We start from the raw sequence: 25,757 nt of genomic DNA, 5'->3' as shown, positions 1-25,757 counted from the left end.
AAATTACAGCTGGTAAGTTTCTCAGTTCAGCATGTCAGATAAAATCATGTGGATCAGCCCCAAATCAATAAAGTAAAACAGTCCGCAATCAAATGGGTGACCAATGCCAACTGTACTGCTTGTACTAGTGTGGAATCAGGGAGGTAGCTCAGGAGGGTTGTTTTTTCATATCACATTCCTCACTGCCTTCTCCCGTCTGATTTACTTTATATTCCACTGACAGAAGTCATCATTCTGAGGCATTACTTAAGCCATTAAAGTTATTTTTAACCTTGGTGTAACGCTCCACAATTCTCATAAAATCTTGTTTATCAAGCCTGGAACAAGACCTTCAGATATTACGGCTAAATCAGTAGGGAAATTACAGATACGCTGACAAATCAGACATTAGAAAGAACACATTGTTTGATATATACTGTACTCTAAATGAATATCCATTATTCTCTCATGCTAGAAACCTTTTTAGTTCACACACACTCAATATTAGATTGTGCACCAACACAACAAAAACAATGCAATAGAACACAAGGTTGACAAAAATAAAAGGTTAGACAAAATTGAAGATTATCAGTCTTTCTTCTTAATCTTCCAAAAGGCCACTTTTTATTGTTTTACTTCAAATACACATGAGAAAACTTGTTATCCAAATTGCAATCTTTTATTTTTTATTTTACAGCATGGTACCAGCATATTCCTTTTTATATAATATATATATATATATATATATATATATATATATATATATATATATATATATATATATATATATATATAGCATAGATACCAATGTGAGTGTCCTCCTTGGAGATCTATTTCTTAAATTGAACTAAATCATTCAACATATTGAGGAAACAGCACCACTAATTAAAAACAGGATTTCTTGCAAATGTCAATAACTATTTATTTTTACAATGAAAAATAAACAGAAATGGTTACTTTCCCATACTACTGGAGCGTATTGTTACACCCCCTCTTAAAACACATACTATATTTGTTAAAGCAAAAATTTGCGTCCTAGACGCAAAATAAATCCATTAGATGGAAAAATATTTTGTCTTGCGTTCACTGGACGCACAGAATGGAAAGGGACGCAGACATGCATGTCGCCTCTAAATAACCTCTCTCGAGAACCGTACTCAAAAACATTTTGATTAATCCAGCTCAAACTTTAGCGTCCACACTAAAGTACCGTTTCATGTTTAGTCGCACGTAATGCGTCCACACACTAATGCTATTGGAATAGTTTGATTACAGCAATGAACATTGGAAATTAATACGATAGTATCCCACCATGCACGGTATTTTATTTTAAAATAATGTGTTATGCCCCATATTAACAGAGGTCCATATTGCTAAGAAATAAAACAACTATTTTAGAAAAAGTAAATGTGAACACACACACACACACACACACACACACAAGTAGGGCTTCAAGTTTTCGGGTTTTATTTTTAATTAGGTGACAAATTTAGCTAATTCTGTTTCATAATTAAACTCAGAAAAAGCTGTTAATTGCAAAACAATCTTTACCTACATATCTTGCCTGAGCCTAATTCTGGACCCTTTAATTTTATTTAAAAAAGAGCTGACAAATGACAGGAATTGTCCTACTTTTAACTTGCATTTCATTAATAGAGTCGCCTAATTTAATGTGCTTTTGTTATTTTCCGCACTAGTTTAACAGGGATGCCCTTACAGATTTTTTAAGCATAAAGATGAATACCTAGAGCAGAGTGTACACTGACAGCAAGTCAGTTATCAATCGGAAGTTTTTTTGCTAAGCAATCAGCATCTTCAGGGGATTCTCATGAAGAAGATTGCTCATCTGCATCTCAGCCTTCTACTTCTGACTACAAGTACTACAGTGACCGAAGCAGTTGCAAGCAGTAGTAATGCACAAAAACGCAAACGAAAAATGTGTTCTTATAATTTTGCAGATGTACTGTTTATGAAAGAGCTGCTGGGCAAAAATAAATAAATAAAAAAAAAATTATATATATATATATATATATATATATATATATATATACACACACACACACACACACACACACACGGATATACAGTTTTTCTGTACAGTTTGAGCTGGTGGTGGTAACTCTCGTCTTGCCTTGTTCACAGTCCCTACCAAGATGGGTTTTTTTCTTAAACTCCCTCAAGCCAGAATTTGATGCCAAACTTGTCTGGTTTGTTGGCCATGTACTGTGTCCAGCAACAGCATGCCTTTGTGGGGAAACAGCTGCTCATCCACTGTGATGTTAGGTCCAGGCTTATAACAGGCAATGCTATTTGTGATGAAGCTGTCCCAAACCTCTGATACCATGGCAAATTTGTTTGTAATAAGTCGGGCTGCTCTTGTTCTCAAATCAAAACGTATGAATCTCAGGATTTCCCGAAAGCGTTTCCGCTTACGCGCCACACACATACAGGATTGCAATGAAAGCTTGTAATTCCTCCAAAAGACAGTTCCCAGGGGTCAACATTCAGTACCTGCTGGCCTCTGCCACGGTACAGCGCTGAATGTGAAGCAGCAGTTGCATAGAGATCAACAATAGAAATGCACTGAGTGGGGTATCTATGTTTCGTTTTGTGTGCGGCGTTGGGCCTGAAGCTTCAGACAAAACATTTTCTGATTTCTCAAAGCCTTATCACCGGGATTTCTAATTTTTTGTCTCTTGTCTCCAGAATTACGCTTGGAGAAGCTGATGCAGCAGGTGTAGTTGTCCTTCGTGCTGAAGCAGCAGATGCAGGAGGAGCCGGGACAGCAGCTGTTTCTCCAGGACTGGATCTGGATCTGCCACGGCCACGACCTCTCCCCCTGGTCGGCACTCTGACTTGCAGGTAAATCCAGCTCGGTGTCCTCACTTTCACTGGTCGGAACTGCTGGTCTCGACAGCCCAGGATGTGTCGCTGTCGTTATCACTCACCCCACCATCAGAATCTCCTTCAAATCAAATCTTGTAACAGTTCAAGCACTTCTTCCGTATCGAGCACTTGTCTTTGAGCCATCTTCTCAGTCAGTATACAGATGATAATGAATTGGAATGCCCACAGCAGAGTCTAATAAACACTAACACCAGCCAGCCTGTCGCCAGTCCTACACCTAATACAAAAGTATTAGCATACATGATCAAGAGGTGACTGATCAAGGTATTGATCACAACACCTGGGTTTGCAACGGTCTCAAGATAGAATTACAAAGAACAGTTATTAACTAGCTGAGCTGATTCAGAGGACAGGCAGACGAGAAAAAAGTAGCGTAGCTATATCACACTGTATTGTGATTCAATGTGTATATTTTGTGACAACTGCTAATGAAAAAAAAAAAAAAATAATAATAATAATAATAATAATAATAATAATAAATAGATGTGTAGAATGACTTTCATTAGCGTTTCAGCACTCGACAGGAGTATACAATACATTCTTTCACAATGACCGATTTCATTACAAAGTCCAGACTAAAGTGTCGGCTACATTGTATTGATTTCAATATGCCGCATAAACTGCTGGTCTGGCGGTTGAAGAAGCAAGTGCTTATAACTTGTTTATTTTTATGATTCTGCAACTGAAACACCGTATGGGTATTTAATTCAAATATTTAGTAACACTTAAGAATGGACATGCACAAGATATTCACATACGCAGAGATATTTAAATATGACAATTTTCACACAGAAATGCAGCTACTGTGCCATCTAAAACGTTTTAACGAGTGTGTAAAATACCCTTTCACACAGCATGCAACTGCGCAATCTTTGCCGGTGTAATACCGTCATAACCCTTTCACACAGCCAAAGAGATTGCGCGAGTACAACTTTCAAACCTGTCAATCAACAGACTGTTCTCATGGCAACAACAGACTTTTCTCGTTCAATCTGAAACACTAACAAGACCTAACACATGCACACAGTGCTTAATTTGTAAAGAAAAAGGTGCCGGGGTGCGAGCAATGACAATAATACCGACCCCAAGAAATGCATATTCAAAATCATAACATGTTTATTTGAAAGAGTATTGTACGTACTTGTGTTAGATGTTTGCATTCACGTATTCTACATCATATACAAAAGCAGTAGTGCATGCAGAGAAATTAATTAAAGGCAACCACAAGAAAAATAATAAATACATTTAAAAAAGTCTGTATACATGTTTTGTTATGGTTTTGAATTTAAATGGTTTAAAAAACAAACAAATTAAAAGGCATTCAGAGGCACTCCAGAAGGACGACATTGATGAAAAAACGCACCCCAACATGAACATTGGTTTGACCCACGGTCTGCACTATTATCAGCGATGTGTCTTGCAATGAATTTTTTGTTTACGACTGTAAGTCTCCCTAGGTAAGGGCGTCTGCTAAGAAATAAATAATAATAATAATAATAACAGAAGCCGCTGGTAGATTACAAAAACGATTAATTAAACTTAGACTAGGTAGTTGTTATCTTAGTATGTTTTTATTCTCTATTAATTAAATTAGATTCACTGAAAAGGCAAGAGAACTGGATCATTATTAATGTTATTGTTTTGGTTTTAAAGTTGCCGTTGTTCTTTGTTGTTCATATTTTGTTGTGTACTACTCATTTAATCAAACCCAAGCAGTGTAAGAAGTTGCTTGTATCGTTCATGACGTTTTTTCAAATCAAGTAAGCTTATTTGTGTATAAAAAACGACAACAGAGTTGCAGCCAGTGTCATCTTACTTAAAGGCACTCAGGCTGAGAGAGTTGCAGCCAGTGTCATCTTACTTAAAGGCACTCAGGCTGAAATCATAAAGTAATTTAAAAGTAGGCTGGCTACAAACGTGGCAGCAGACTGTCTCTCTTTAGCAAGCAAGCAAGCAAGCAAGCAAGCAAGCAAGAACTTGCAGACTTAATTTTTAGATTTTAAAAAGAAAGCATTTTATGAGATTTTTTAACTAGAGGGACCAGCGATATGACTGCACGCCCAGGGGTTCTGGGTCAGTGACCCGGCAAGACCTGAGACACAAATTAAGCACTGTATGCACACCCCTTACCTACCTAAGCTATTGGTGACGTGGCATGTTGACTTTGAAACCACACCCACTATAGCGCTTCAGTGGAAGTACAGCCTTTCACACAGTTCAGTGCTGTCTCTGAACCGCCTCGCTAGGTGGTTCAGAGACGGCATAAAATATGACGGTTCTGTGGCGGTATAGGCAATTCACACAGACCTATAAGCCGCTTCAGTGGCAGTTCTGGACTGTCGTAACTCCTCTGTGTGAAACCACCTTTTGAATTGCAAAAGCCGTTCAAAAAGCGGCTATGTCGGTGCTAGTGTTAAAAAGTTAACTTCTAGCCCCGATATTATATATTTTTTGTTGTGACTTTCTGTTATGTGGAATGTAATAAGAGAAGCAAAACTGTGAGTTTTTTCCAACCTTCATTTTACAACGCCATTTCCACGTTTCTTTTATTTGAAGTGTTTAAAGTTTAAATTTCAGTTTGTTTGCTTGTTGAGCTACAAAAGGCACAAGTAAATATTGTGTTATTACTTTATGAAAATGTGTCTATGGCCACTGTTTACTGTGAAGAAACAGCAATGGCAAGGAATGAAAAAAGAAATAAGAAAATAAAATGTGGTGTCAACTTTACATACTATTTATTTCAGGAATAAACAAAACAACGTTTAACTTCAACTGTTATTTGGCATCCTTTGTTTTGTAGTTAATTCACTAGGGTAAAGTAAGTCCTACACAACTTATTCTTTACTCCTGTGATATTTTTCTACTTTAACATGTTACATATTGTAAGGTCTTTCTGTAAAATAAAGGCACACACACAGGGGCCAAGGCCACGCCCCCTGCTGCTATGCTGCCTCTGTCAGCGCTCAGAGCAATATAATGGCTTTTTACTTTTTGAAAAACGAACGAATATCTGAACATGAAAATCCCAAGATAGTCCCAGCACTAAAATAAGATGACTTCTGCAGAGTGCAGGAATATGTTATTAGCTGACTTTAATACCTAAAGCTTTAAGGGATTTATAGGTATTTTCTGCTGAGCCAGAATCAGCAAAGTACGCACATTCAAGAACAGGCATGCTCCAACGGGCTGACACCATCAATACAAGTGTCAGCAGGAGAAGGTTTGCTACCTGGCGAACGGTCTGGCAAATATTTTAACGTTCAGATTCTTTAATCGATTCACTTATTTGTAATCCTTGATGTCCACCTGCTACAAGGCAAAAAAGCCAATACCCCTCCCATTTTTTAATATTTAAACAAATACACACACAGAAAGGACTTGGAGTGGCTATTTAGCTATTCTGCATTCCCACAGCTTAATGTTAGCTGTAGTTTAAGTTCTATTCCTAAAAAAAACCATTCAAATCAAAATGTTTATTTGTCTTTTCTATAAAAATTACTGGATACTGACCAAGTCAGGCCTGGGAACACATTCCCCTAGGTGCTTGATTTAAGTGGTATTTAAACATCTTTGCAGAATGAAGCTATTACTGTCAGACAGTGCAACACATGTTTAGACAAGGCTATAGAGTGCTGTCCTCCCCTTTTGACCCGATAGGCTGTCGGAGATTAGATACATGGAAGAAGACAAAAGTGACTTAAGCCATTAAATTAAAATAAAGCAGTCTAAATAAATTAATTGTTACCTTTTTCAGTTCGTAGACGCTTGAACGAGTCAGTTTTTGACAGACTTGGGTCAGAGATCACCTTGGAACCAAGCTTTACAGTCAAGTCTATTGATCGGTAACCCTGAGGGAGCTTGCGGTCGTACAGCAAAGTTAGCAGCTGGGCAAGTGTCATCTCCACTGGCAAAGGCTGGCCTGAGGAACAACATCATCATCATCATCATCATCATCATCAGGTCACTTTCAGACAGCAAAATCAATGAAAAGAAATTACTCAAACAGCACTTATTTCCAATCAAGATGTTCAGGTTGACAGTGAGGATGCAAACATCTTTTTTTTTTTTTTTAGAATCTTGATTACCTGCTTTTCAGTGTACACAGTACAGTTGAATGAAAAAAAACAATAAAGATGTGATATTAGCTATTTATGCAGGAGTGATGTGTAATTCATAAACAATTTTGGCAGCATGAAGTAAAAAACAGGCTGTAGAATCAGTTAATGTCAGCCAGCCATCTGCTGCTGTAAATAAAATTACTCCTTTTGTTGCTAGAATGACATTAAGCTTGTGCGTGGTTGGCTATTTGAATCTGTAACTCCTGCAGACCAGAACGTATAATAAAAATAAATAGTCACACCTTGTGCTTTAGTGCTAAACAAAAGAAAACCTGCCCTCTCAAATCTGAAGCAACTGCCAATGCTTCAGGCAACACAAAACAAACAATCTGGCCTGTGCTAGCAATTAGAGGAGAGGATAGAGAATATTCCCCAGATAATACAAGATGTTTGCAAGGTCCAGATTTGTTTTCTTACCAAGCTCAAGAATCTTTGAAAATAGATGCACCTTGCACTTTGTAAACCTATAATCTGCTTTATATTACTTTGGATTTCAGGTTAAAGCATGGACTGGTCTGCTTTTCCCTGCAATCACACTTGGAGGCTTACCTGGTAGCAGGTTATGATATAGATGAAAGACTGGAACACTGATTGTTTTACCAGACGACTCCGCCCCAGCAGAAGAGGTAGTCAGTGTGTCAGTCATGACCCTTCCTCTTCTGGAGGGGGGACGGGGGGGAGTGGATACTGCTCTCTTTGACTGAGACTTCAGACCTGTAAAAAACAACCACAAAAGCATCTTAATACTTTAGGTGCAGACTTGCTTCTCTTTTTAGAAAGACAACCGAGTAAGTAATTTTAAGTCATTTGATAAAATAATACCACAAGATAACAGTTATGAATAGGGTTCCAACAAATAATTCTTATCTTTCTTAAAAGAGCAAGTAGCGGGGTTCTGAAACAAATAGCCCTATACGTTCCCATATGTTGCTAAAAAAATACTGTATCTAATGTTTATTTTCATTGTTAGCATCCTGACAACGTTTTACACTTATAACTTTAAAGTCTGTTTCAAAGCTCTTTTCAAAATGGCCGCTCTAGTGCAGTTGGGTTTGAGATCTGTCCTCTAAATGACTGCAGGAAGAGCAAAAAATATAACAAGGGCTCTAAGTTTTCTGTTCTGTACCACATCATGGATTGTTTTTGCTGTGTTACCTGTTTGAGAATGTGGTTAATAATTCTTACACTATCACTGCAGTAGAGTGGACATTTTGAAAAGAGCTTTGAAATGGACTTTAAAGTTAGAAGTATAAAAAGTTGTCAGGATGCTAACAATGAAAAGAAAAATTACAGGTACTCTATTTAAACAATTTTAGGGACGTGCAACACTATTTTTCGGAACCCACTATTTACTCTTTAAGGCAAAGTGCAAATACTGCGACAATGTGTATGGATCGCTATATTACCTAACTGTATAATTGTACATTTCTTTTAGCATACCTTGCTTTATGTGGCTGCATACAACCAAATGGAAAAAAGGAATAGTTGAAAACTTGATTGTCACTTTTGGCTTTTACTTCCTTCTACTTGAAATATGCATTTAAATAAGCGTTCCATTTATTTTTGAGTTTGTGTTTCAAGGATAAACATTTTTAAAATCAGGCTGCACAGAACAGCAGCTGAAAGCAATCTGGTCTTTGATTATTTCATCCTTCAACATTGATTATTTTTCCTAGTAACACCATCCTACCTGAAGCAACAACAACACTGTAATTGTCCTGAAATCCATTGTCTGCTTTCATCTTCTCTTTCTCCTCATGATTCTTCTTCTCCTTGTCTTCCTTTTGTTCACTGATCAGCTTTGCTGTTATACTTGGCGTATCTAAAAGTTAGGAGTGCATGTTAGAAAGAAACTACACATGAATGATTAACAATCATGGGAACAGGGGTGTATTCAGCTGTTCTAAACACTGTCAGAACAAAACGCTGTCATCACGGATATCATTCAAAAAGGACTATTCAATGACAACTAACAATTCTTACAGTACATGTTAGTTTCTTACAGCATATTTCTTTCAGCAACAAGCTTTGGGTAGTACTCATTTGTAACAGTGGTGGTATTAAGATACAACACTTAAGATAAAATGATTAAACCCCATTCTCTGTCTGGTCACTTAGGGTGCTGTTTTGATCTTTCAGTTTCAGGAGGGAAGGGTTAAACACCTCACCATGTTTTCTAAGGTCCTGCACAGAGAGCCATTCATCAACAAAACAGACTTCTTAGCGATATCACTGTACACACTAGCTGCTAAATCCATCACTTCCATGCACTTGCAGTACAAACCATTTCCTTTAAAAACGGATTGACCTTGACTTTTGGAGAACGTCTCAAATATATTTTTTTACACTGAGTTGTCATCACTCTGCTACTTGTACGATCGCCTCATTATATTATGCGCCATTTCAGTTTATACAGATTGATATGCTTCCCTTACCCTATATAACAAATGATTTAAATGTATAACAAATCTTAAAGCAATGAGTATTTTATAAATAAATAGGACCACAAGATCTTATGACCCTGAAGAAATGATCTTGCCTCATTTAATCTTGTCATCAGCAACTCTCTAACTGGCAACAGACAAATGCGTTTAGATCAACAGTGTCAGAATGCAGATAACAAGTGGTGCTTCTTACAGCACAAATGGGTTTTCTCTCTATTGCCACAGGGTGTATTTATCAAAAGGACCAAGATAGCATTATTTTCCAGTAAACACTCATCTCAGGTGGCAAATTGCATTGTAATTGAACCGTTTGACCCATCTACTGTAATCTTTACTTAAACTTTCAGAACAAAAAGTACCTGACTTGTAACTTAATTGCACTCCACACAAAACTGTATAATACTATAATTACACACAAAAAAATTGGGGGATTACTTGAATAACAATCGCTATTCCAATGTGAACCTATGTTATTACACTCCTAAAACATAAAAGGGTTTGGTGTGTGTATATATAGATATATAGATAGATACACACACACACACACACACACACACACACACACACACACACACATATATATATAAATTGTTAATGGAGTTGTTGCACATTTTGCAGCATTTTAGTGCATCATTAAATGTAGTTTCTGTCACTGCTGAACACATAAATACATGCCCCCCTAGTCTTCTGAATGATTACAAATAGAATTGCTGCTGGGAAGTCTGTACCTGGACTCATGTGGCGCCTGACCAGTTGTGGGTTGTTGAAATGCTGCAAGTCAAACTACTGTAGGCTTGTCCTATTTTCCTTCCAAATCCCTCTGGAGAGCAAGTGCCCACAACCAAGATTAGCAACTCAGCAGTGCTTTTACAAGGCAAGAGATTGGGGATCTATATTCTTTATAATTCAAAAGGGTCAGAGAGACTTCCTTTACTGAGAAATGGTATTTAAATGAAATTTTGTAAAATCAGTCATGCGCAATAGCAATAAGCATGTAATTGCAAATGTGAAGCCCACTCTCTGCGCTTAAAAATATTAAATCAGGTAATTGCAACCACTGAAGTCATTCAAGGACAACAAGGCCAATGTTCTAAGCTGGCTAAGGAACTTAGTTGTTGTTAATATTAATACAGGACACAGATATAGGATGCAGCTCCGGTTTCTGGTGACCGTAGAGTCAAGGTTTTTCAGTTAACCTGAATTAAACAGAGCATCCAGTCTGTGAGACAGCAACACTTTATGAACAGACAACAGAATATGGTCTGGGCTATCCACATACACACATATATATATATATATATACACACACACACACACACACACACATATATTGTACGTGGCATTCATTTACCTGACACTGTGTGTGTGTGTGTATATATATATATGACACACACATATATATATTATATATATGAATGAATGAATAAATGGAGAGAGAGAGAGAGAGAGAGAGAGAGAGAGAGAGAGAGAGAGAGAGAGAGAGAGAGAGAGAGAGAGAGAGAGAGAGAGAGAGAGAGAGAGAGAGAGAGAGATGGAATTACTGCACTGGTGTATTACAGTTCAGTTGACATGTTGTTCGTGGCATTCACTTACCGGACACTCTGTCAAGAACCTCAGCTAAGGTAGTAGAGATAGGGAGGTGAAGAGTGCGGAATTTATGCCCAGCTCCATACATTGGATGTTGAATCACATGGCTGGTGGCATTAATCCTTCCTTTGTATAACTGAAAAAATAAATAAAAAATTCTTAGAAAAAAAACAATTTGAGATGATAAATACAGCAATACAGCTGTGTACCAAACATTACAAATACATTGTAGAGTCGCTGCCTTTCAAGACATCTGAGATACAAGGCTTTAACACTGTAGCGGCAGCAGCTTTTTAAAATAACTGTCATGAAAATATGAAATAGATATCCGTTGTAAATGTAGTGGCGGAGGATTTGAAATTCACCCCCTCAGTGTGTGTTTATTTTATATATATAAATATTCTTTTTATTTCAGGTCCAGGGGCCAGGTTCGTAATAATGAAGGGCATTATAGCGAGGGTGTACTGTATATAACCTAAAATATAAAACTAAAAATAACAATGCAAAGAATTACTATCTATGTCAATTTGATGGGTTGCTTTGCCTTTTCATTTCCACCGCAACACATGGAGAAAAAATTCCTGTCAGCTGGATCTTAAATACATATTGTTTTATTTGCAGTGGAAATGCCCATGCATGTGTTGAAATAAGAAAGAAAAATTTATCTTGATATTAAAACTATCAGATATATTAGGAGCATGACGCCACCTAGTGGGCACAATTTTACATAACCAGGAAGACATATTTCAGTGGTAAATTAGAGTAATGTACAAAAAACCTAATAAAACTAAGATTAAAGTGACTTCTACAAACTAAATACCATTTAAAATGCCACTTCCCATCCTGCCCAATAAAACCCATACAACCTAATGTTACATTAGTGCTAAATTAGGGTCTGTGGAACCAGCCAATAGTGATGCAGTAAATGTGAGACTTGTAGTTCAAGGATACTTGCTGGGATTAACCTGTAATTCCACTAAGTAGTCAGTTACTGAGATACAGTATGTACTACTCACCGGACAGGGAGACTGCAAGAAGACAGTGACCTTCTCATCCTCCAGCATTAATTGCAAGAAGAGCCTTCGGATAAACCCAGATATATTACCAGACATTGGCATGTTTCCTCGCTGGGGTGCAGACTGGAACAGCTCACAAAGCACCTGTGAGAAAACAGAAGGATTACAACCTGGCTACTCTAATTTGTACGAAAAAACAAAACAAAAAAAAACACACTACTTCTAAACTTAATATAAATTAACTAGGAATGTACCTTTGACCTTTTTTGGTACAATAGGCTTCCCCTTGTATTTCTGTGAGTACTGCCATTCAATCAAGAGCAAATAGTGTAGTATTTTGTGGTGGTTTTACAGGGCTTGAATTTCACCGCAGGATTGCGGGAATCACGCATTTCCAAGTTGCTCCCGCATATCTGCAACTTTCAGTGCAGGAAAATCCTGCAGAGATATTTGAAGACACCAAACTACTGTATTTTTCACCCAATTTAGAACATCTGAAATTCTACAACAATCTCTTAGGAAGTGGTTGTCAGTGACGAAAGCACTATGAGCTGCATTCTGAGTAGTTCTGGTTAAAAAATAAATAAAAGTAGTGCTGGATATTTTAAGTGCCGCAAGAGTTTATTCTCTCGTATGTGATTCTCAGCCGCTATCTTTAAGCATTACAGAAAATCAGTACACTGCACTAAGTAAACAGTTTTGAAAAAAAAAAAAAAAATGATATTAAGTCTATCTATGTGTTGTTTTCACTTTAACTCTTAAAACTCAGCCCCATTCATTTTGGGGTGCCAGCGCACCGAAGGTTACGCACATATTACTCGGACATCGTAAAAGCCACCTACATGGCTTGTTTAAAAGTACAGACTCAGGGCTTTCCAAAGATGTATTCAGTGGGTGTATGCGGTACTCCTAGCCAGAACTACGAATGCCTGAAGTAAAGCCTCTCATCATGTGAAAGGGGCGGTATCGTTGGAAAGCTTAGAAGCCCGCCCCGCCCCCCCACCATGTTCATTTCATATTGAGGTTCAATGGATCAATGGTTCAGTGTTTTTTTTTTCTTTTTAGCCACCTATGATTACAATATATATAGCCGTGACCAAACTTTTTTTTTGGAAAAGTGTTTTTTTTTTTTTTTTTTTTCACATATATTCATCTCTACCACATATAGTATGCCTGATCCTGTTGCAACTTATTTTGTGGCCTTTCATTTGATATGTTGCATGCAGTACAAACTATCCAGTAAACATACATAAACGAAAACAGTGAAAAACAGATGGAAAGAGGGCAGAGTTTAAAAAAAAAAAAAAAGAAAGAAATGGATCACTGGTTTAAAAAGAAAAGCTCCTTTGTCTTCTGCTGCATGCAAAAATGTCAGGCAATGGCAAAAGCAATGGAGAGTGCTCTGTCTCAGTGATGAACAGCTGTTAGGTCTCCTGAAAGCAGCTTATTTTAAAGCAACACCAGTGTGAATGATGATGCAGTCAAATATATACAGTTTTTTATATGCAAGAGTGCCTTTTTTATTGCCATTCCCCCCTAAAATTTTGGAACCCCCCCATTGGCAGCAGCATGGGGGGGATTCCCCCCCAGCACACAAAAATGAAATTCAAGCCCTGTTTTATGATTTGGATTCAGAGATGCGAATGAGACTCCCACTGCACAGCAGTCTGATCCATTCCTGGTTACACAATGAGTATAAGAAGAGACACCTCAGTGTGTTAGCTATACACTGTGGCTAATCAAGCTCATAGCAAAACCTGGAATAGGTGAAACTGCTATGCAAGGAGTCTTATTTCCATCCCTGTGGACTTATGTCCATTGGGGGCCAGGTTAAACATATTTTATTTCAGCCTGCCTATCTCCATAAATATTTTTTGCTAATAAGCACAAATTAACCCTATGAAAACCTAAAAACCGCACATCAATCAAAGGCTATGTTTAAGATGTCAGTCCATTGCCATCAGCAGCTACTTACAAGTTTTTAGAAATGATATACTGTAAGTCATCCTATAAGAAATGGTTCTCCAAGACATACTGTATGCATGCATGCATGACAACACTACGACATAGTTGGCAGTACAGCCCAGTGCACCCGAGGACTAGGAAGGAGAAGATCCACATTTTCTAAACCTGGTTTAATTTCACATTTATTGTGTGGCCCTGGGGGGAAAGGTTCTCAATGCCTCAGTACCTTCTAGCTGTAAAACTGGGTACAAGCAGGGCCCCACTGGAAACGAGATATCAGCATCTTGGTTAGTCTACCTTACTTAACAATAGTTTATTTTCAAAAGTTTAACTATTCCTCCTGGGAGAAAAATTTAACTCTACTAACCTGAGCCATCAACCTTTGATTACAAGGATGGCAGGAGATGCACTGTAAGAAGAATGCCACTGTTGCGTTTTCAGTAGCTGTTCTTTGCTGGGTGGTCAGACCGTTCCCACTTGTCAAAGATGCCAGAGAGTATCTGGAGCCTGAGGGTTGGGCGCTGGCCTGATGGCCTCCTGCGCTGGCCTGATGGCCTCCTGCGCTGGCACTGGAGTGGCAGAGCAGGAACAGGAGTGCTGTCCACAGGGGGTTTACCTCCGGCCCGCCTAACCAGTCTTTCATTGCGTGGCTGTTCCCAACATCAGTCAGGAACCGGAGCACTGGAGCCACCAAGTCTGCTGTCAGGGGCACTTTGTTAGCCGGGTGCTGCCTCCTGTTTCTATCTGCAGGAACCTCCATAAAAGGCACTGAGAAATCAGAATTGGAAAGGAGGCCGAAACAGAAGCTGGCCAAGCTTTTCACAAGCAAAGAGGGAAGGCCAGAGTCTAACAATTGCTTTATAGCTTCCGGGGACTGACAGGCAGCTGCTAGGGTGGCCAAGTGGGATTCGGTGAGTGTGATGGGGGCCTGTGCATTCTTGGAGTCATCTGTCAGGCCAGCACTGAGATCCTGCTTCTTACTGTCATCAGTCATGGAGAGGCGGTGCTGGCTCTGCACAGGCAGGGGTGTGATGCCCATCCACGCCATTAATAAGCAGAAGTAGTTGGGATGGATGTGGCACATGGAGCACAGCAAACTGTCCACAGCTTTCTTCAGCACCATGTTGCATGGGAGGGACATGGACCAGTTGTATAACAACCTGCAAGAGAGAAGGGATTTTCAGAAGTGTCACCTCATAGTGAAGTATTTGCAAACCACTATTGCAACTCGTGCTTTCATGAGGTCAAGAACTGAGATGAGCTGTTCTCTATTGTTCTAGGACAGGGATGAGGAACTTCAGCAGAGATCCACTATAACCATCATAAATAATAATAATGAAAAAAAAAAACTAGGTTGAAAGCAACACTGAAACACTTACTCAAATAGCTCCCTGTTGAGTAGAACCGGAAGGTCATAATCCACAGGCAGCTCATAGCTGTGCCACAGGATTGCAGCTACACAGTGCAAATGGGAAGGTGAAGGCATGAGAAGTCCATATTCCCTGGGCGAGTTGTTGGGATTGATGTAACTAATGTGGCCACCTCTTTTCAGAGCAGCTACTCTTGATGAATCATGCACCCACTGAAGCAAAGCCTGAATTCTATGGGAGACATAGATGTAGATGAAATTAGTCAAATAAATGACATGCCAATATAACAAGATTATAGCTTATAACCAACCGCATCTTTGCACATAATGTATTGATCAAACTTTAATTGTTTAATTATCAACTATCACAATCACCTGCCCTGTCTTAATGAGATCAATAAAATGCATATTGTGAGAATGGCCTATACACCTTACTTAAATATAGAAAATGATGATGTTTTCAGTGGGGAAAAGTAATAAGGTGTTTACATTACAAACAAAAACACTATTTGCAAACAGCAAGATCCTTAAAAACATAAGCTCTATAGTGCTTGATTTCAAGGAGACAAGACTATACCTGTCCTTGGTACCAGGATCCTGAGTTGTTCCAAGCTGGTAGAGGATATCAATTGTAGAGTCAGAGGAAAGGCCATTTAGTCTTCCAAAGAGCAAGGGACTGTTTAAGTCTAGGGAAAAAAAGGGGAGGGGTGTGAATTAATAAAGTGATAATGTCCAAAACACTTCTCTTTTTGTAATTGAGATTCTATTTAGTTGAGAATGAATGTATATAAAAGTGGTTAGCATGATACTTCACATCGGTGGTAAACAACAGAATGTTATTAAACAGATATTGACATTACAAATATACAACAGATAGATGGTTTAAGAGCATTATTATAAAAACTACCAGTAACCTTAAGACATATAACAAAGAGAAACATCTTTAAAGTTGGTTTTAGAGAATCAAGAAACAAATAGTACACCTCTGCAGACAACTACATTATACATGAATAAACAAAAGGTTTTTTAAAATGCTCTTGTTCAGAGTCGATAATGCACAATGGTACCTGCAGGGTCTGTGACAGATGCCGCACAGTTCCTCAGAAGAATGTCAATCAGTTTGAGCCCTATGCGTGTGGACTGGAGCCCGATCTTCACCAGCACAGCCTCAATGTTGGGTGAGTGCATCCCGCAGTATGGTGACATGAGCAGGGCTGCGCATGTCTGCAGCAGATTGGCAGTGGGGGCTGCTGCACTGGCCATTATAGACTCCAGGTCACCAACGTGAGTCAGGCAGTGGTGGAGAAGCCTCAGCCAGCCAATACTGAAATACAAGGTAACAAGATGAAGGAGACCACAGAGGAAAGTTGATGTATCTTTGTGCTGCTCTAAATTGAACTAAGATCCAGTCTGTTCCCATACAACTTCTTCTGTAAATTGTATGTTTACTGCTTTTACAAGTAGGTTACATTTTAAATCAGATAAATCACCATTACTATAAATGACTGTTACGTTTACGTTAGCAATTGACAGCGTTTGGCTGAACATGAAGCAAATTGAACCGGGTACCTTGTTTTGGAGACCTGATCCTCGGAGGGCAGGAAGGGGTTGTTGACGGTGGTGGACGAGGTGTTACCGAAGGCAGTGAGGCCCAGCAGTTTGATCTGGGACAGCCCCAGGGTGCTGGCATCCCGCGGCCGGTGCAGGCGCAGGCACACCGCTGACGCCACCTCTGCCTTCACCAGCTGGATCTTGATATAGGTGAGTCCACTGGTAATCACCGGCGTCGACAGGGGCAGCATGTTCACTCCATCTGCACTGATTTCCACTGACACAGACGAGGGACAGGCTGCAATAGGAAAGTAGTTAGAATGAAACCCTGCACAATCACACATATTGGATCCTACGCTTACAATATTTTGCAGCACTGACTGTACTTTTTTTTTTTTTTCTCTCTCAAAGTGACCTTTACCAACCTCTCAGCTACACCTGCCTAAATATTCCACACCATCATAAAAAAGGTTCAGTCCAAAAGGGATGCCACATTTATCCAGAAATAAACAGTTCACAGGTTTAAAAACTGTTATCACTGCTATGGAAGCGTTCATACAGGTTAAAATAATAACTTAAGGTCTACTTAAACCTCTTTGTTTGAATCATTGATTCCAAACTTGAAGTCATTCAGTATAAATAGGGCTTCTAATTTTCTTTTTTAACCGATATTAACCGATAACCCCCCCGCCCCCCCACCTCCCATTTAAAAAATAATAATAAAATCGGTGTATAGCAAATAAACACCGGAAAAACACTGGAAAGGGTTACATTCACATTGACCACCCCTTTCCCATTAAAAAAAAAAAAAAAAGTTTTATTAAATAAATAGAACTACCTTTCCCAGTGCAGCTGGGCAATGTCCCTCCTTTCTGACTTGTATCTATCATTGATTCGTTCCAAATACTTTAAACCCACCCCAACTACCGAGTGGCAGCACATTCCTACATTTCTACTGGAGACTGCTTGCGAGATTTAAAACAATATTACAACTAGGAATGGAGGCTTCTTCGCAGGATTTAAAGCTGTATTACAGTTAAGATATGGAGAATAAGTGGGCAAGTACTGTTGAGTTACTACTATACATATTTTGAAACAAAAAGCCCAAACATTTTGGAAAGTAACTGAAAACAATAATTTCATATAGTATATAAAAAGCGAAAGCCCTGAAAAAAAAAGATTTACATAAAACTGGAAAATAGCTAAAAATAAAATTAATAAAAACAGAAGCCCCAAGTATAAAGTACATTGGTGGAATGAAACAAAGAAATTTGCATTATTAGAAGTGTGGCAGACTACAGCAGCACTTACTAGCCAGAGACGCAAGATGAGGCTGGATGTGTATCTCCTTAAGCAGCACGGCTGCAGGGAGGTGGATGGTAAGGTCGCACCAAGCCTCTTCAGGCAGGAAGATGTAGGACCAGGCTGCCGAGCGCGCCCTGCGATGGGGTGGAGTGGCCTGTAACAGCACCTCTGCCGGCTGGGCTGTGGGACTGCTAGAGGTGATGGTACCTGCCAGAGCAGAACAGAAGACTTCAAGCATTGTGAACAAGAAGTTAGGGCGAGTCACCGTAACTAAACCAACACAGAATTTGGTAGATGTGTCACTGGGCATTTAAACAGGCTAAGGGTTGGATCGAATCAGCTGAGCATGACATCTTTCCCCCAATAGGGTGATCCCTCCAGGAATGCATGTGCTATTCCTACAATGATTTTTGTAATGTAATATTTATATTCAAAGTTGAAGCCACCAGAATCCAAAATCCCCTAGATTACACATACCTAATGGTGCAAAGTTGTGAAGTCCTTCTGCATTGTCTGGTTCTGAAGTCAACACTCTTGACTTTAGACTGCCGTCAGCAGACTTGCCTGGTCCGGAGTCCAGGAATTTCATGATGGTAGACACCATACTCCGAGCGGTGTTCACAATTGCTCTGGTGCTGGTCACCATGTTATTACAGATGAGTTGAACTCCTCCTTGAACACAGAAATCCACACCAATTGGTTACAAATATGACAGAGCAAATAAAATTTAAAAAATAAATTTTAAAAAATTAACAGCTGAGCATTTAACGAGAATATAAAATAGAGAAAAAAAAAAAGTGTTCATTTATTAAATTATTACATACCCATGTCATGGAATGCTTTCAGTGCCTCGCTTGTGTCCAGGACTCTCAGGATAAACCATAAGAGGGGTTCAGACAACTGGCATGTTGACAATGACCCCTGAATACAGAAATGCATATAAGGATTATATGAAAAACACACAAGTTTACAGACTAAAGATTATAATTGTTTGCAATTGAAGTAACATGCATGTGCCCATTTAAAACCAAAAATAATGGAGTAATTCTCCTGCAGTGAAGATGTTTGCTATTGAATTATTTTTTTTTTTTTTTTTAACACAACCAAATCAAAAGAGAACATATAAATCTGCAGGCATCTTATAAATAACTAGTTATTTCACAGGATCTGTACTTTTAATAAACTAGAAATTAACATTTTATTTACTTTTGTAGAATAAAAAAAGAAACTGGGAAACATCCTTACCTGTCTGCCCATGTAGCCACATGCCATATACGTGAGAATGGGTTGCAGCATCACTTGAACCGAGGTGGCTTTCTTACTCAGCGTTGTCAGGATAGTGAACAGTCCATCCCCAACTGAGATTGCATCTAATCCACCGTGAAAGTTTTCATGTTTGGTTAGATGCAGTCCACTAGCTCCTTAAAATATGTGCACATAAGACCATTTTATGGTGGCAATATTGGAATTGCTATTATAACTACAGTGTAAGATGCATAAGAGAGCTTAAATAACGCCTCTCACATGACACCGATTTGTCCGTTATACAGCAAGTTAAAACTTATCCGATGAACATTTCATTAAAACACTGAAACAGTTGCTCACTTGATCTGGATTCATATAGTTTAAATCTCAAAGAATGCATTTTAATCCTTTCATGTAACAGGCAGTTAAAATGTTAAGTAGATCAAAAGCAGGGCAAGTAGATCAAAAGCAAGTGAAAAAGTTGAACGTTCTTATTTGCAGAAATACTCCGTTATGTTTGATTACATCAGAACATAACCTTTGGAAGAGCTTGGTTTGTTTTCTGAAATAAATAAAAAAAATAAATAAATACAATACAATCAATAAAAAACTCACCTATTATCATGGCCATTGCACTGCTGTTGCACTGTCCTAGTGCAGACAGGATCTGACTCATGATCTGCTGGTTGGCCAGTACCAAGTCTGCCACCCCCGCGGCAGGGCCCTGGTTGGCCGAAGTGCCCCCGTTGCTCTCCTTGCTCCCACAGACCTTCTCCTCATCGGAGGCACTGCTGCCCACAGCTGGCATCCTGGCACTGAACTCACGGTCGCTGGACAGTGGAAGCTGCACCAGGATATTGACCAGCTTGAGCAGGTCAAACATGAGCTGGTCGCGGGTCACCTCCCCGCACACGGCCTTGGCATCGCCTGGGCGGATGATGTTGGCAAAGAGGCCCCCGAAACAGGCGCGCGCCCCCACAGTGCTGTCGGACCCGTTGCGTGACACCACCTTGTCGGAGCAGGTGATATAGTGGTGCACCAGGAAGGTGATGGATTCTACAACAGCGGAGATCGTGCCGACCGACACCACTTCGAAGTTCTGCTCCAGTGTGAACTCCAGCAGCTTGACCTGGGCGTCCAGAGGGCCCTGCCCAGACTGGAAAGGCCCCCTAGAAGAAAAAGACATGAGGAGATCAAATAAATAACTGGAAAACTACTGAAAGTCCCTACGTTCTATACCACCGAACTTAGTAAATGATATTCACCATTCAATGATGTCTTCTTTATTAGACATATTTTTTGGTTTACATAATTCTTTGAATATAATAGCCATACATATTTTTATTTATTTTTATATAAAAGCCATCAGTAACATATCCATAATGCCCCAGCTTAACAAAACAACTGAAAAACACATTACTGCTTAGGTTTATTTATGCTACATATTGAAGCAAAACTGCATCTTATGCATCTTCATCACTAGATCACAGTAACCTCTACTCTGTTTTGTGATAGTACAGAAAATGCTGCCCCCTTTTGCTGCAAATTTGTAGAACTATAATGCTGAGAAGCCAAACTGCTTTCAATGAACATTTTAATATCTATAATATTATACAGCATACCTCTCTGTTGACAGTATGTGCATAAGCTTCAGTAAGAATTCACTGAACATCTGAGGACAAGTTGAAGAAAGGTGCACTTGCAATCTGGTGAGAAATTCTTGCATAGCTTGTGTGGCTGTTGGCCCAACCTAAAAAAAAAATAATAATAAAACCCACACACAATTACAAATACATACTTACAATTATTTTTACAGCAGAATATCTTAGAATGTACACAACACACACTTCATTTAAAGGAAATCTGTAGACATTAGAAGTTTGCATACTTAAAACGCATAGTTTGAAGTTCACAAACTACAATTTAAATCACTGGATAGCCCTTTTATCATCCAAGCTTCTGCTGAAGACACATACACACACTGTCTAATAAGGCTCAGGTGATGCCACTATATACTATGCAATGGTTCACACTTGTTCTGATAACTGTACTCCCTACAGTAAAGAGAACACCATCAATCTCATCAGCAACACCCAGTATGGTTATAAAATAGCAAGGGAGCGCTCAGCGGTTCAAAAGAAGAACGATGGACTAAAAGTTCTCTAACCTGCGGGCTGTGCTGACTTGTTCCATGTGGATTTGTTCCTGAAAGGAATCTCACAAGAACGTGAATTAAATTGGGATCCGACACAATCAACTGGGCTGTGCTCTCATGACCCCCCATGGCATTGCTTGTTGCAGCTGGAATAAAGCACATATGATCATTGTTCATCTCTATTTCAATGTAGAAGGACAAAAAAACCTCTTTGGCTGGTGACATTTTCTTAGAGATTTTTGGGGGGGGAGTTTGAGAGATACATTTGCTTCAAATAACTCACAATTAAGCTGCATGTTGGTCATGAGAGTCAGGCTATGAAGCACAAGGCACCATGTCCGCAGTGAGGTGTTTGGGTACCAGGCCAAGACTGTCAAAAAGCTAGTTATAGAAGCTGTGGATTGAAATTAAAAAACACAACAGATCACACTATAGTTACAGTAGTTAAAAAGTAAACAATAGTCACAACAACTGCTTCGCAGGACAAGACAAGAGAAAGAAATATAGTAATGTAACAAATAATATAACACGCTACTTTATTAAGTAATAAGGACATTATATATTTTTCTTGAAGAAACGAGTAGCGAGTAACAAGTTATTTTTTCAGTAATGTGCCCAACTCCGTTAATAACTGACATACGTTGTTTGGCAGAGTAATAGTTTTCACACATTTATTTTATTTAAAATGCGCAATAGCAACTGGCCTTTAAACCAGAGATTTCTGACCTTGATTGAGCGGAATGGTGGGGATTCTGCTTGCATTAAATAAGAAGACATCAGATCCACTCTCTTCGTTTCCTGTAGAGCTAGAATTAAAGCTCAAAGTGAGCCACAACTGGAGAAGAGATTCAAGCTAAAAAAAAAAAAAAAAAAAAAAAAAAAGGAAAATAACTCATTAAGTTATTTATTCAATACAGTTTTGAAATTAACCAATAATGCTCTTAAATATATTGAAAAGGGTGAAAAATCACATTCGGTTGAATTTAAAAAAACAAATAGACCATTTTGTATTTCAAGTCTAAAGCTGGTGGATGAATGAACAAGACTCTACTACAAGACTTTTACTTCAATTGCCAGATCGAATAAAACTCCTAAAGAATTTGACATGGACAACAAGTCAATGGTGTTATATAGAAAGCCTGATCATAAACAGTAAGCATGTACAGTACTAAATTGACAGTAACCATTTCCTACCTGGACATGATGGACCTGCAGCATGGAGAAGAGCTTATTGAAGCAGGCACTCAGCATGGGGATGGAAGAGGACTGCACAATGAGCTGGGTGCCCTGATTACAGGCATGGAGCCCTCGAAGTAAGGAATCGTCTGTTCCATTGGAAGCCGGAGATACTGGAAAAAGATTACATGTATTTGTATAAATAATTCAGATGCAGAGCCAGAATGATTTCTTTCAAGGACAGTATAGCTGCCAAAACAGGACACTGCAAGCTACCTCTGTCCTTGCTACATATAAAGAGCGTTTTTGTTTTAAACACTGAAGTTTAAAAGGAATCAAAAGTTTGCTTAAGGTGTATTTTGTTACCCTGAATCTTAACATTGTACTAGGTTGATATAAACTTTTCATCATCAAGATATTTGCTTGTGTATCTCCTTGCATACCTGTCGGGGATGTTGTGGTCAGAGCCTGGAAGATAGAGTCTGCCTCCAACGTGGCCATCATTTTCAACATCAGCTCAGCCTGTTGCTCCAGTCCAACCTCCAGACGGGCATCCAGTGCTACAGCAAAAGCAAGTTAGCTCTGTATTGTCTTTTAAAATGTGTAAATATCTGACAAATCTTTAAAATAATAAGGATGCTGATACCTTGAGACACAGAGACAGATACGCTTTGGGATCCAGGCTTCTCAGTGGCAGCTGGTGGTTTTGACACAGGGATTCCGACACCACCAATGTAAGGGTTGTAACTGTAAGTGCCATAGTCAGCACCCCAGTAATCATACCAGGTACTGCTTATGGGCTTTTCCAAGTAAAGTATACAAAGTTATCATTACGTTTTTAATTAATTTGTTTTCTACTGCAGATCCTTAGACACACATTTTTTTTCTATATTCAGTGCTGGAGAAAACAATTGTGAACACTCTCATTCCTTGAGGCAGGTCTCAACAAGCAGCAGCTGTGAATCACATTTCTGAATAAACAGGGCTTCAACCCTTGTCAAGTCTTAAAAAAATAAATAAACAATTTAACATCTTTGCTCTGTATAAATGTCTTCAAGGCAATAAACTGAAACAGTATTGTCCAGATAAAGATATTAGATAGCTACACAAGTATAAACTTAGAAAACAAAATTGTCAGTGCATATAATAACGCCTAACATAAAATACAAACAATTTAACATTAGTTCATCTAACATTAATGGTTAGGGAGAGAACATGTGTTTCATGCAAAAATAATAATAATAACATACACTAAAATTAATACATAATAAAAAATATATAAATAGGATTGTAAAAGTCATGCATACTATACCTTAAACACTTTGGCTGCAAGGGGATCTTTTTCCAAATCAATATCTAAAGGATCAATATCAACATCCATGAGGTCTTGTAGCAAGTCAAAGTCTATGTCTTTATCTTTTTCCAAAGATGATAGAGGTGGAGCACCTTTGGATAATGAAAACAGCTTTAATATTGCCAAGCAAGCAAACTAGTGCAGCAAACAAAAAAGCCAAATAATGTGTACTGGGCAATTTTAAGGCTGTGCATTATTTTTAGCAGCGATGGGTGTCCAACAATAGCCAGTTCACCACTGTCACCACATATCTGTTTTGGGTGACCACAATTATTAATATTAATACTGAACCCTTTAACCTGTGGAATTGTTGAATTCCACTCTCCAGTATCAGGAACTGTGTTTCCGATAACACAAACTGTTATCTAAATCTGTTTAAAACTTGACACAGTACAGTAGATGCAGCAGGTTTTTCAGATTCATTATATTTTCACAGCTACTGATATTTTATATCAAACATGTTTGGAGGTTGAGAGGTGAATAACCAGAGATTTCAAGCACGTAGTTCGTTTTTCTGTAACCCGTGAAATTACCAAAAAAACTAATGAAAAATGGCTTTTCCAGGTGAACGGGTATTATTTTACCACTTAGACCCCCACCCCCCCACACACACACACACATACATACTCAGCTAGCTGTTCTGAATGTGGCATATAATATCTAAGCGCTTAAAGCATGTTACCATAAAAACCTAAAATGCATTCTTACTAATATTAGTAGTAATAAATTAATACACGGAAAAGCAAGAGACAAGCCATTCATTGCACATTGTGTGTTTTAGCCAATACTTAAATTAATTCACATTTTAAATCTATACAAACTTGTGCAGTAAACAAGAAGGGATGTCTATTTACTTATGACAAGTCAGCAGATATTTCGTTTCACAACCACTGTATATCACCTAAAAAAGCAGTATTAACATATTTTCGTCTGCAAAAGTATTCTGATGTCTAAGGCCCTTTACAGTTTACTAACACAGTATATGTCAGAGATGTTCTGAAAAAAGCCAATCCCAACAATCCTTAGCAGAAATAGCTTATTAGCAGTTGCTTTATCAACAAGACATTTATGCAAAAAATAAAATATTGTGTATGCCGGGGGTATACAGGTACAAACAACAAGGAAATAAATAATTTTGTGGGATATTTCTGATAACCTTTTTGAAACATATAAAAAAAAAACAATTCATCTTAAGGAATGTGAGTTTCAAAACATGTAACAGACCCTTTGACACAGCTATTAAGAACGGTTCTCCGTTTCTCTTCTCCACTAGAACAGCATTACGTGACACACTGTTGTAAGTGCAAAGTAAACCCTGGTATACCTGCGACGTCTGGAGTCAGAGCCTCATCTATGGTCTCCACTAGTGGAATGGAAGCTGGCTGCTGAAGGGAATCGTCAGAGTCTCCTGCTGAGGCCCCAGCCTCCTCTCCCACCGCCCCTTCCTCCATAGCCTCCGATGCCACTGGTGACAGCAACTCCCCTGTGGATAATTCAAATTACAAAGGAACAATTATGATATTATTATGGGAAAACTCAAATATGCAACTAAAAAAACAGCAGAAAAAAAGGCAGAAATGTGAACA

General features: G+C 38.7%; 1 protein-coding gene across 10 annotated transcripts in view; it reads right to left on the bottom strand.

Annotated features, from left to right (window-relative positions):
• LOC117411422 (baculoviral IAP repeat-containing protein 6-like) overlaps positions 1-25,757 on the bottom strand; it is a 129,406-nt gene that overhangs the window by 62,441 nt on the left and 41,208 nt on the right. For 8 of the 10 annotated variants that reach the window (XM_059024879.1, XM_059024882.1, XM_059024880.1 and 5 more), the window contains exons 38-61: positions 25,496-25,654; positions 24,130-24,263; positions 23,464-23,617; positions 23,261-23,377; positions 22,836-22,990; positions 22,368-22,494; positions 21,925-22,035; positions 21,654-21,787; positions 21,109-21,236; positions 20,102-20,655; positions 19,487-19,662; positions 19,066-19,162; positions 18,719-18,913; positions 18,248-18,448; positions 16,955-17,234; positions 16,453-16,709; positions 15,963-16,071; positions 15,396-15,617; positions 14,384-15,176; positions 12,052-12,195; positions 11,042-11,171; positions 8,695-8,826; positions 7,554-7,718; positions 6,632-6,805 (exon numbers count right to left, since the gene is read on the bottom strand). In XM_059024879.1, the coding sequence (XP_058880862.1) occupies positions 6,632-6,805; positions 7,554-7,718; positions 8,695-8,826; positions 11,042-11,171; positions 12,052-12,195; positions 14,384-15,176; positions 15,396-15,617; positions 15,963-16,071; positions 16,453-16,709; positions 16,955-17,234; positions 18,248-18,448; positions 18,719-18,913; positions 19,066-19,162; positions 19,487-19,662; positions 20,102-20,655; positions 21,109-21,236; positions 21,654-21,787; positions 21,925-22,035; positions 22,368-22,494; positions 22,836-22,990; positions 23,261-23,377; positions 23,464-23,617; positions 24,130-24,263; positions 25,496-25,654 (4,848 nt within the window). The remainder of the gene's footprint in view (positions 1-6,631; positions 6,806-7,553; positions 7,719-8,694; positions 8,827-11,041; positions 11,172-12,051; positions 12,196-14,383; positions 15,177-15,395; positions 15,618-15,962; positions 16,072-16,452; positions 16,710-16,954; positions 17,235-18,247; positions 18,449-18,718; positions 18,914-19,065; positions 19,163-19,486; positions 19,663-20,101; positions 20,656-21,108; positions 21,237-21,653; positions 21,788-21,924; positions 22,036-22,367; positions 22,495-22,835; positions 22,991-23,260; positions 23,378-23,463; positions 23,618-24,129; positions 24,264-25,495; positions 25,655-25,757) is intronic. The other 2 variants (XM_059024884.1, XM_059024885.1) reach the window with 2 other exon arrangements.

Source organism: Acipenser ruthenus, chromosome 6 (assembly GCF_902713425.1).
Source record: "Acipenser ruthenus chromosome 6, fAciRut3.2 maternal haplotype, whole genome shotgun sequence".
Classification (NCBI taxonomy): domain Eukaryota; kingdom Metazoa; phylum Chordata; class Actinopteri; order Acipenseriformes; family Acipenseridae; genus Acipenser; species Acipenser ruthenus.
Note: the sequence above shows the minus strand (reverse complement) of the source record. Positions and strands in the feature narration are given on the sequence as shown.